A 12182-nucleotide genomic window follows, 5' to 3' on the forward strand; every position below is an offset into this window, starting at 1 on the left:
CAACCTGGACTCATTTGGGGCAATCTCAAATAAAACAGCTTTAGGATTTTCCATCGGATCCACAATCGGATCCTCTTCTGGATCTTCCTCAAATTCTTTAGGATCATTTTCGAACTCTTCAGGATTCTCTTCATCCATATAGGGAAGCAGTTCCTCACATAACTCTGAATATGTGACACGTCTTTCTTGGCACCCCCATACATAGTCTGCTACCACCTTGGGATACTCCGGCAATGAACGCATCAAAACCTAGATCCTGTAATCATCCAGGACTGGAAACTCTTCCCTCTAAAGGTTTCCAGAATAATCTATCAAGTCGTCCAATGTGTCCATCAACTCCATAAACAAGGTAATACTCGATCTCCTGAATCTGCTCCCATAGCTCATTCTGTCGCACTTCGCGACGAGTCAAGGTGGTAATCGTGTGTCATCTGTAAATTGAAATTAAATAAGTCAGCACAAAACCAACTAACCATACAAAACCAGCTTAATTCAATTTATACAGGCATACAACCAACATTATTAATCAAGAAAAACAAACCTTCTCAATTTTCAAGAGTCTAAGTCAACTGATCGATAGGTCGATTATGAATCTTGTCCATTGTCCTCAATTAGAATTGATCTAATTGGACATGGATATGCTATACCTATGTTTGGTTATTGTTTAATCTAAGTCCATTTAACCAAATTTGACCCATTAGCTAATTTGACCCAATTTTAATTAAATATGGTCTATTAGAACAAATCTAGCTCATTTGATCAAATCTGGAAAGATCCAGCCTAATAAATCAAACTGACCCAATTATATAATTAGCCTAGACCCTTTTAATCAAACCAATTCATATTGGTTCTGGTTTAGATCAAACTGATATAGTTAAATCAACTAATGACTTAAACTAGATTGAGGTCTAATTGGACCAAAACTGGTCCCGTTAAACCAACCATGTTGGTTTAGTTGAATCAAATTTGTTTTAAGTCAAACCAAACAATTAATTAAAACTTAGCTCAATTAATTAATTGATATGCCATGCAATGCAATAAAGTTCCATTTGCATTTAACATGTAAAAAAAAATGTTAAAACAAATTATGTTTTATTAATATATTAATATGCATTTAACATGCAATAATAACAAACATTATTTTGCTTTTCATGAAACCTAAAGTTTCGTTTATGTTTCTTTTTCTCTGAGCGCTGTTTTTTTATGCGGTTTGATTTTTTCAAAAAACAAAAAAAACTTTGCCCACGTCTTCTACCCAACGTCGAAGCACGCCCGCTTCTTCCATCGAAGCCATGCCCACGAACATACCGACGTTGTTTCTGTCGCCCCATGTAGTGGCGTGGTTGCCGACTACGACAATCAACTATTGATCTTCCAGCGCCGTTTCTAGCGCTAGCTGGCCAAGGACACCGATGGCTATTCTCCCGACTTGGTCGCCAATGGTTACAACCGTTTCTACGTGACAAACATGTGGTTGGCAGTGGTTGCCAGTTCTTTCCGACATGGTTGGTAGCACATAACACAACTGCCGACGCATGATTCAGTCGTTGGTCCTCGCAATGATTTTTCACAAGCCATTTGTTGGCTCAGGAGGAAATTTCCGACACAAAGTCACGATTTCTTAAAGCATGGAAACAAGAATACCAATTAATTCTTAATCTGTAAAAACTTACCGTGATCTCCCGAAGCGAAGCGATCTCTTGAAGACGAAGAACGAATTTCTTACTTGCTCATTGTCGGAAGAGTGATCATAGAATCGGAAAGCTCTCCACAATTTCACAAATCAAATCCCGCAACCTCGGATCTTCTTCTTCCACGGTGAAAACAAATCTCCCGTTCTTAATCCCCTTCATTCACTAATGGGAATTATCCCAAGGTTAAAGGGACATTTTGTCCCAAAGAAAGTGGGTAACGTGGGCATGTCCACATTCCCATTTCCTACAATTTGCTGATTTTTTCGAATAAGTCATGCTCCTTCTAGTTTTAATGCCTACGCCTCCTTCTACATCATGTTCCTCTATAGGGACACCTTGAATTGAACACATAATACACAAGCATTTCTAGACCCTATGGAAGCTATGAATGATGCCTCATCCGTTAGAAGAAACTCAAGTATATATTATGATAGGATCATCAAATAGCCTGTGAAATGTTCTTTGATATTCAAGTGCTAGAGTCAACCTCCCAAGGTGCCCCTTGACAAACCCTCTATGCCTATGTTCGACGTAGGAAAGTCTCATTGTCCTGCTTCCTCATTCGGCAAAATTGAGTTGCTCTTGGTGGAGGAGAAAAATATAAATTTAAAATATATAATTAGGTTTAAAGTTTTTAATTTAGTTTAATAAATTTATTATGTTTTTGTTAGTCTTAATAAGAAAGTAGGTAACTTGAGGCTATTTAGGAGAAATTAAGTTATTATCGAGTCTATAACAAGGATCTCAATTCATCTTGTAAAATTATTTGGTTTTTATAGAATTTTTCTGTTTGTGAGTTTTGATTTCTTTAAGTGTTGCATCACTTATACTACATAATCATTAACTCTATAAGCTCTAGGAAAATCAAGTTAACTAGATTTAAAATTTTATGATAATCATATATAATAACACATTGTCACACTTATACACCATTAATAATTTGTCGGGAGAATTCCACAAGAAAGTGACTAGAGGTGTGTATAATAGTTCAATAAAATCTATAATTATGTTTTTAATAGTCATATTAGGCATAGGCAAGTAACTTGAGCCTATTTAGGAGAATAGGTTACTATTGGATCTATAACATACATCTCAATTCATCTTGAATTTTGCTCTTTGTGAGTTTTGATTTCTTTTAGTGTTTCATTTATACTACATAATCATTAACTCTATAAACTCTAGCAAAATTAAGTTAATTAGATCTAAAAATTAATGATGATCATATACGATAACACACTGTCACACTTATAAATCATTAATAATTTGTTTGAAGAATTCCACAAGAAAATGAATAGAGGTGCCTACAATATACTGACAATTGACGCGATAATATTTTTGTCATATGTTGGTGAAATCAATCACTTAGTGGTCGTGTTCGATCAAAATGTTTTGATGTGTTTAGGAAATGATTTTTAGGTTAGGTTTTGCCTATGTTACTAATGTGAGTGTGGAGTTTATAGGACTTAGGAGCATGCACATGGATCTCACGGAGTAAGTTGGTATGACTTAAGGCTCAAGAGGGGAGTTCAAAGGATGACATGGGACATCCGAAAATCCAAGGAGGCGAGGACTGCAAGATAAGGAGATTAGAGCTCGTTTGTCAACTTTGGTTGGAATCATAAGAGGTGGACTTTGTAGGTGATAGTGAAGGGTGATATATCGAGCAAGCCTTTGACTTAGTGCATCTGAGGGACTAAAGACCTGACAGAAGGTGGACTCTTGGATGATGTATACTTGAGACAAGTAAAAGACGAGACTGTGTGACTTGCAATCCTTAGGTTCACGATTGTAGGTTAGATAGGCTTAATTGAGAGCATTAAATAAGGGAAGATGAGTTCTTAGTCGTAGTCTAAACATGAGCTTCATCTTGGAGATTAGAAGAGCATACAAGCTAATCAAAATGAGAAATTAAATCTACTCATATTTGTGTTAGTAATGCCAAATCAATTGGAATCTTTGCTCAAGCAAAGACTTAATCTTTATTTGATTTAAGTTGACTTGAATGTCAGTTGAGTCGACTCATATTATTGGACCCCAAGGTTATTTTGATATGATCAAACAAGTTAAGTTAGGTCCTGTGGTGTTTTAACTCAGTGTCTAAGTGTACAGGAACTTAGGAGCACAGGAAGTTAAGTGGAAGACACAGCTAGCGAGAAGGACAGTACGGGAGAGAGCCGACGGACTCGGTGAGTCTGAGGGACGAGGCGCTGTGGAAGAGTACGTCGGCGGACGAGAAGGAAGCGTGCGGAGTTTCCAAGGGACGAGAAGTCGGAGCGGAAGATTGCTCGAGCAGCAAGAGACACAGCTAGCGAGAAGGTCGACACGGGAGAAAGCCGACGGGCTCGATGCGTCCGAGGGACGAAGAGCTGTGGATGGGTATGCTGGCGGACGAGAAGGAAGCACGCGACGATTCCGAGGGACGAGAAGCCGGAGCGGAAGCCTGCTCGAGAAGGTCGAAAGTTGGGTTCGGGTGAGCCCTATTCCGGATGGCTGAGATCACCCAAGCAAGCGGAGCCGGAGCGGAAGACCCGGACCGAGGCGAGCTGAATCGGAGCAGAGGGCCCGAACCAAAAAAAGTCAACTCTATTGACTTTCTGGGTCCGGGCGCCCGAACCAGTCCGGGCGCCCCGGACTTGGATGCTATCCAGATCGCGGTCAAACGCGATATATGCGAGAAGGGATAAAGTTTTATCCCCTCCCAGGCACCTGGAATCCTTCCAAGCGCCCCGACCAAGCCTATAAATATAACTATGGTCCAAGAAGCTCAACAAGACAAGCAATTCTGATTACAACACTTGTATGCTTTCATTGTTAGTTTAACTTCTTATTTTCTCTGTGCTTGAATGCTGTAAGAGGCTTCTCCGCCCGAAAGGAGATATCTATTGCGCTTCATTCTCCTTGGATTAACAATCTCCCCGGTTGTAACCAAGTAAACTCCCTTGCCTCTATTCTTTTAGTTTATTGCTTTTAAATTAATGCAAGTATTCTTTTGAAAGTCCGAGAAGGGTTTGCTTTTTAATTTTGCAGGCTATTCAACACTCCCTTCTAGCCGGCCTAACGGTCTCCAACAAGTGGTATCAGAGCAAGGACGACTCAGGAAGACTAACCGCCGACTGAAACAACGAGATGACCGGAACGAACATCTACCCACCAACGTTCTAGGGGGAGTTCGCTTTTTGGGAGCGACGAATGCAGGTTTATTTTAAAACTGATTTTAATATGTTATTAATAATGGCGTATGGTTATGAAGCTCCAAAGGATACAAAAGGAAAAGAACTTGAGGAGCATCAATGGACTGACGAGCAGCGTGATGAATTCATGACAAACGGTAAGGCTGAATCCCACCTTCTGAGTGTACTACCTACCCAGGATCTCGAAAGAGTCGGAAAATACAGAAGCGCAAAAGAACTTTGGGAAAAGTTCTTGAAGCTCTACGAAGAACCATTTGAAGCCGACTTCTCGATGGACACCGAGCCTTTGTCAGAAGAATCCGAGACGGAGGAAATTGCCGGGATAGCCCGAACAACCGAATTCCATCCCGAGGACACTGAAAGCTCATCCCAGATGAGCATCGATAAAGGGGGAGAGTCTTCGAAAGAAAACAACTCAACAGGGGGAGAATCAACAACCGACAAGGTAAGTCAGGTATGGCCTCCACCTCTTGATCAGTTGACTAATTTAATCAAAACATTGTCAAAAGATTTTCGCGAAGGAAAAATTATATTGTCGAAAAAAAATTTTGAATTGGAAATTATATTGTCGAAAGATTTTTGCAAATTAAAACCTAACAAGCTATTAATAAAGAATAGTGAGTTAAAAAAAAACTCAAGCAACAGTTTGGCGATTAACGGATTTCGACAAACTAAAAATAGAAAATGACATGTTAGAGGAACAAATACAGAGTTTTAAATTTTCTGTATATTCAAAATTCTCTGCTTTAAATTTGAGAAATTATAATAGACTAAAATGGAAATTTAAGTATCACAATGAAAAGAATTGACAATAACTTAAAATTTTCTTGTTTTCAAGAGTACGCTAGCATTATTCTTTTCACAATTTTTTTACTACAAAAAAAAAATCATTAAGTTTAGACAATTACTTTTCGTTTAAAATCTTGAAAATGTATTTTCTTCTATCAAAATGCATGTTCTATTTTTTCAGAAAATATTTCAAGATTTCAAAAATTGGCTTAAGGCTTTCACTATCATTTTTTTTACTTGTGTTTTATATTAACAATTTTTTCAAGTCATTTTAACTTGATAAATTCAAATTTTAAATTCTCTTATTTGTCTTGAAAAATGTACCCTTAGATGTTTTAAGGAACCCCATTTTTTATGTGATCGAAGGGGGAGAAGGGAATATTAAGTCTAGAGGGAGGTACCTTTACAAATTTTTATCTTTTTGCACTTTCATGCAAAATTTTATTACTCTTAATTTATGTTGATTAACCTAGCTTAACTTGGGTTGCTCACATCAAAAAGGGGGAGATTGTTGGAATCCCAAGGTTGTTTTGATGTGATCAAACAAGTTAAGTTAGGTCCTGTGGTGTTTTAACCCTGTGTCTAAGTGTGCAGGAACTTAGGAACAGGAAGTCGAGCGGAAGACACAGCTAGCGAGAAGAACGGCACGGGAGAGAGCCGACGGGCTCAGTGCGTCTAAGGGACGAGGCACTGCGGAAGAGTACACCGACGGACGAGAAAGAAGTGTGCGGAGTTTCCGAGGGACGAGAAGCCGGAGCGGAAGATTGCTCGGGCAACAAGAGACACAGCTAGTGAGAAGGTCGGCACGGGAGAGAGCCGACGGGCTCGGTGCATCCGAGGGATAAAGAGCTGCAGATGAGTACGCTGGCGGACGAGAAGGAAGCACGTGACGATTCCAAGGGACGAGAAGCCGGAGCGGAAGCCTGCTTGAGAAGGTCGGAAGTTGGGTTCGGGTGAGCCCTATTCCGGATGGTCGAGATCATCAAAGCAAGCGGAGCTGGAGCGGAAGACCCGGTCCGAGGCGAGCTGAATCAGAGCAGAGGGCCCGAATCGAAAAAAAGTCAATTCTGTTGACTTTCTGCGTCCGGGCGCCCGGGCGCCTAGACCAGTCCGGGGCCCCCGGAACCCTTCCGGGCGCCCGGACTTGGATGTTATCTAGATCGCAGTCAAACGCGGTCTATGCGATAAGGGATAAAGTTTTATCCCGACCAAAGCTATAAATATAGCCGTGGTTCAAGAAGCTCAACAAGACAAGCAATTCTGATTACAACACTTGTATGCTTTCATTGTTAGTTTAGCTTCTTATTTTCTCTGTGCTTGAATGTTGTAAGAGGTTTCTCCGCCCGAAAGGAGATATCTATTGCGCTTCATTCTCTTTGGATTAACAACCTTCCCGGTTGTAACCAAGTAAACTCCCTTGCCTCTACTCTTTTAGTTTATTGCTTTTAAATTAATGCAAGCGTTCTTTTGAAAGTCCGAGAAGGGTTTACTTTTTAATTTTGCAGGCTATTCAACCCCCCCTTCTAGTCGGCCTAACGGTCTCCAACTCATATGACTATTGGACAAGATAATTTTATTGTATTGGCTAGCTGAGTCGATTAATCCATTAACTATGATTGAATCGATTTGATCCTCGTGGAATCGACTAAAGATAAAGTCATTGGTGGATAAACTTGTGATCTTATCCAACTTAGTTGTCTATATGCATATTAAGTAGATCAGTCGATTGGATGCAGACTTAGCTGACTATATACTAGCTGTTGGTTGATGAAGTTATCTCATCTGGATTTTAGTCGACTATTGGACATTTGAGACAATTGTTTTCCACTATTTAAATGCACTCTTGTAACTAATAAATAAGGGTGCAAGGGGATCTCAAATACACAACTTGTACATAGCAAGTATTCGCTTCTCTATGCTCATTTTGAGGCATCTAGTGCTCACATTTAATAATATCTTCCTTGTACTTATATTTCTTATTTGTAATAAAATATTCTATACGAGTTATCTACCTCAATCAAAGGAGTTTCATTCATAGTAGGAAATTTAGGCTTAGATTCACCTACCAGATCATTAGGTTGTGGAGTAAGACTTGAGATCCGGACCATGTTATATTTCTAAATTAGCAAATTGATTTTTGTGTTTATATTGATCTTATATTTCTGTTGGCTAACTTGTGCTTTGACTTTGTACTAATCTAAGCAAAAGAAAGAAAAGATTTTATTTGCAAGTCAAAGTGCTACTCACCCTCTAGCATTCCGGTACTATGATCCACGATCCCTCCAACATCATATTACTATCTTAAAATGCCAAGCATTAGAAACATGAATTGCTATCTGATATAGCCTTTTAAAGTTTGAATTACTTATAAATTTTCAGGAAGGTAAGATGAATTTGACTTGATGAAAGTTTAAATGGATTCAGATGAAATGATTTACTTATTTGTCAAACATCATGATTCCTAACTATTTACAGAAAGATAGTGGTTGGTCTGGACCTAATTATAAAAACATAAAAACACAAGTTGATATTTACTGAGATCTCAAAATACCACACATTAGTAAACTTGCTGACTCAAATAACATAGAGAATGGAGACTAACCTTGAACTAGATGCATCCTTGCAATGAAAGATTCTACCCGTCCATGGAAAACCTTCCTTTCTTCTTTCCACCAGTTCTCCTTTTCACTATCTTGTTTATCTGCACCAGCATTGCCTCCTTTTCCCATCAATAGATTCCATACTTTGAATGTCTCTCCATCCAGATCAACCTTGGGTCGATGGCTTCGTTTCTTTGAAAGATTAATCTGTCCATTGAATGGAACCATTACACCAACCCCATTGTAAGGAATTAGAGCATTTTCAGATATTTCTCTAGCATTCGCATGGGTCTCATTTATAGCTATATGTCTAATCTCTTCAACTATATCACCTACAGGATCTCCACATGGGTCCATTTCTAATGGAATCAAATTGGAAGCAAATGAGTTTTGAAAACTTATGCCAATTTGACATTTTGAACAACACCTAAGATGGGAAATGTTCTCTGTTTGATCTCTGGAAAGCATTGCTGCAGAATCAGGAACCTTTAGTCCTAAATCAGACTTCCATAGAGGCATCAGATGTCCTTGGAAATCTGCTTCATCCCTACTTGTTGACTGAGAAGTACCCCTTTTTGGTATTGCTATATAGCTGGGTTTTTCAAGATGGGCATCATTGCAATCCCGAATCTCAAAAATCAAATCTTTAAAACTGTCATTACCTTTAAATGTCTGCATAGAACTGCAGATTCCGTGGCTGTTTAGAGGTTGTGCTTCATGAAAGATGTCACAAGATGAATTATTTGTGTTTGGATGATGATTCTGAACTGTTACTCCTGATTTCCCTTGATCTATTTTGTCAAAAGGCTGAAACTGTTCTGAAATTTGTGGGTCATCAAGCGTCACATGAACATTATTCAATGCCATAGTGTTTTCTCTGCAATTATTGCCAGGAATGCACAGCTTTTCAAATGAGGCATCTCCTGTGCACTCAATGTCGCTATTTTTTATTTTCTTCTTGAACCTTGCTGGTGAATGCAAGTCCTGGTTACTCATACCACAGGATTCATTAAGCTGATTTTTCTTATCAAAGGCATGAATCAGATTGCCATTGCTTGAGATACAAGCACATTCAATGAAAGTGCAGACTCCTTTTTTCTGTTTGAACATCATGCATGATGTGCTGATTGAATTGGACAGGATTTTGCTTCTATCTTGGTGTCTGTCATTAGTTGTCTGGTCAATACAATCATCAGATGCCAATTTACCTTTGGCAAACTGAGGTGCACCGCATTTTTGTAGAATGGAATCAGAATGATCTAATATATGTTTAGTCATTAAATTTTCACTGCTAGAGAATTGAGTTGCACTTTGACTTATTGAGGATCTTGTTTGATCGACTGAATAATTGAGATCAAATGGCATTCCATTTTCTAGGTTATGCACAGCTGGATCACACAGTTGCGAATGCTGAATGGTCGACATTGTACTTATATAATTCATAGATTCCCCATGATGTGAAGCCAAACTTTCAGGTTGACCATAAGTTGTAGATGCAAATGCTGATCCTTGACATACATCTCTTGCTTCCAGAACTTCCAACTCAAAGTTCAGACATCGTCTGACTGATCTAATATTTGAATTATCCAGGTCAGTAGCATCAGTTAATGTGGTGGATGGAGACTTATAACCTTTTACAAATTTTTTGCGCACATATTTCCTCTTTCCAACTGGACTTCTTTCATCGGTTACAGGAGTTTTTGGCTTTGGTGTCCTCACTGACTTGCTTTCTTGGACGACTTTGGGCCTGTGTTTTCTCTTCCTAAGGTTCTGCTGCGGTGTTTCATTCAAATATATAGCTTGATTTTCTTGCTTTCCCTTCCAGGATTTTAGTGGTTGATCATCAGACTCAAATAAAGATGGTATTAGAGAATCTGATAAACTCACTAAAACAGGATCACAAGCTGTTAGTATTGCACTGTCTGTGAAAGATATAGCCTCATTTTCTCTTGGAGGTTTCCACTCCACAGACACATTGGCCAATACTTTTCCTGCTTCATTCTTTGCCATATTAGTAGGTGTAGATGATGGCATGGCAGCAATCTTATCCACAGTTACCGTATTCTCTGGAGATGAGAAAAATATGGGTGTGAAGGATGCAGCAGATGGCACAACTAAACCACAAACATAGAAACTCTGGTGGCTGCTAGTAACGTATACAACTATAAGATTGATCCTATATAAAAGAACTTAAATAAATAAAAGGACAAGTTCTTAGATTTTCAGTGTTGATGAATTAATACCATTCAGAAGGCTGGGATTTTGGAACAGCGACTCATCTACGGGAATAGGGCCTCCATCAGAAATTTGAGATTGCCAAAGGACTGTGAAGAAATGGTTCCCCTTCGAAGCAGCCATATCATTCCAACTAACGGATATCGTGGAAGGAGATCCTTCTCCTTCAGAATTGAATCTCCGCACAGCTTCGGACCAATTTAATTCAGATTGGTTATCGCACCTCGGACCATTGCTGGGAATCCATCGTCTTTGCACTGTAGATGTTTTTGCAGGCGTTACAGGAAAAGGAGGCTGGACTTTGATATCCTCATGCTCATGCTGCGACGATGAAGAACTTTCCTACTTAAATCCATTCCGAAACCCATACGCTCAAATATTCCTACTTCAATGGCCGTCTCTCACCTCCTCTGCAACAAGAACCGCCCCAAAACTATCCGGCGATGTTATCAGCAAGTGGATTCCAGTTTATCCAATGTGCCATCGTGGTGTTGCTAAATTTGGAAGATCTCTCCCTACCTCGCTCCAGAAAGCCAAAAAAAAAAAAAAAAACAGGAAAGCGAGGAACTTTCCTCCTTATCAACACTTCAATGTATCAAACTCGATCTGTCGCCAACAAAAGAAACATTCGAACAAAAGAGAAGCAGAAACAAGTGAGTGGCTTTAGGTGCAACGACAGAGAAAATCTAAAAAAACAAAAAATAAGCTAAGAACAAAAAAACACAAATTCTAGCTTCAATCCGATTCTTCATCCCCGAATAGATTACACTAAAAAAAAGGGAAGAAATCAATGCTGAAAAACAACAACAATAACAAATCTTACTCCATTTCCCAACAACCAACGCTACGACTGCGAAAAGGGTTCCACCTTGAAGCATCGGAGGGAAGAAGAAGACACGATCGTGGTTGCTGTCGTTCTCCACGCTTTAAAATTAAATCGACACCCGAAGCGAAGTAGCGAACAAAAACTGGTAGACCAAGCGAGATAAGGCAACACTTGTTCTGCTACTGGAGTTTTTCTTACTCGAAATCTTGCCTCCCTCGTTCCGCGGAAAGCAGCATCATTCAGTGGTCTGAAGAGGTGGGGTCTATGTGGGTGTCAATTATTTGACGGTATGTCGACGCACCTTAAGCGAGAAACGCCGGGGAAGCAGACGGCAGTTAGCCCGAACTGTGCTAGCCCCCGCCACGTGCGCAGGTGGAACCCGCGAATTGGAGCACACGTGTCTGTTCCACTCAAGACGGCAAGTAGACGCCAAGTTCACGCAGTTAAAAATAATTAAATAAATTTTATAATGGAAATAAATAATTTCAAATTTATCATGACGAAAATATTAAATGTTAAATTTGTTACTGATCGTGATTTGTTGATATAAACAGAAATGCGTCTCTTTTATGATTTTCTAACTATTCTCAAGGAATTAAAAATTGGTAAGCCACGACTTGATAATTTACAAGTTACGAAGCAAAATCTAAAATAAAAATTAAAAAGTGATTAAGAAAAAAAATGGTAAGCCACAACTACGTATCATTTTTTCTTAATCACTTTTTAATTTTTATTTTAGTTTTCGCTTCGTAACTTGTAAATTATCAAGTTGTGGCTTACCAAGAGGTTGATAGAAGATAGTATATTTAAAATACGATTTTGGATTATTCAATCAGTTACTTAATCT

General features: G+C 39.0%; 1 protein-coding gene across 9 annotated transcripts in view; it reads right to left on the reverse strand.

The window, feature by feature from the left end:
• Window positions 1-11594, reverse strand: part of LOC122020521 (protein ROS1A-like) — a 62100-nt gene extending 50506 nt beyond the window's left edge. For 2 of the 9 annotated variants that reach the window (XM_042578480.1, XM_042578478.1), the window contains exons 1-3: window positions 11333-11586; window positions 10518-11115; window positions 8277-10340 (exon numbers count right to left, since the gene is read on the reverse strand). In XM_042578480.1, coding sequence (XP_042434414.1) covers window positions 8277-10340; window positions 10518-10632 — 2179 coding nt within the window. In that variant the 5' untranslated portion in view covers window positions 10633-11115; window positions 11333-11586. Of the gene's footprint in view, window positions 1-8276; window positions 10451-10517; window positions 11116-11332 lie in introns of those variants that run through there. The other 7 variants (XM_042578477.1, XR_006122244.1, XM_042578479.1 and 4 more) reach the window with 7 other exon arrangements.
• Window positions 11595-12182: the final 588 nt, after the last annotated feature.

Source organism: Zingiber officinale, chromosome 9A (genome assembly GCF_018446385.1).
Source record: "Zingiber officinale cultivar Zhangliang chromosome 9A, Zo_v1.1, whole genome shotgun sequence".
NCBI classification, from domain to species: Eukaryota; Viridiplantae; Streptophyta; class Magnoliopsida; order Zingiberales; family Zingiberaceae; genus Zingiber; species Zingiber officinale.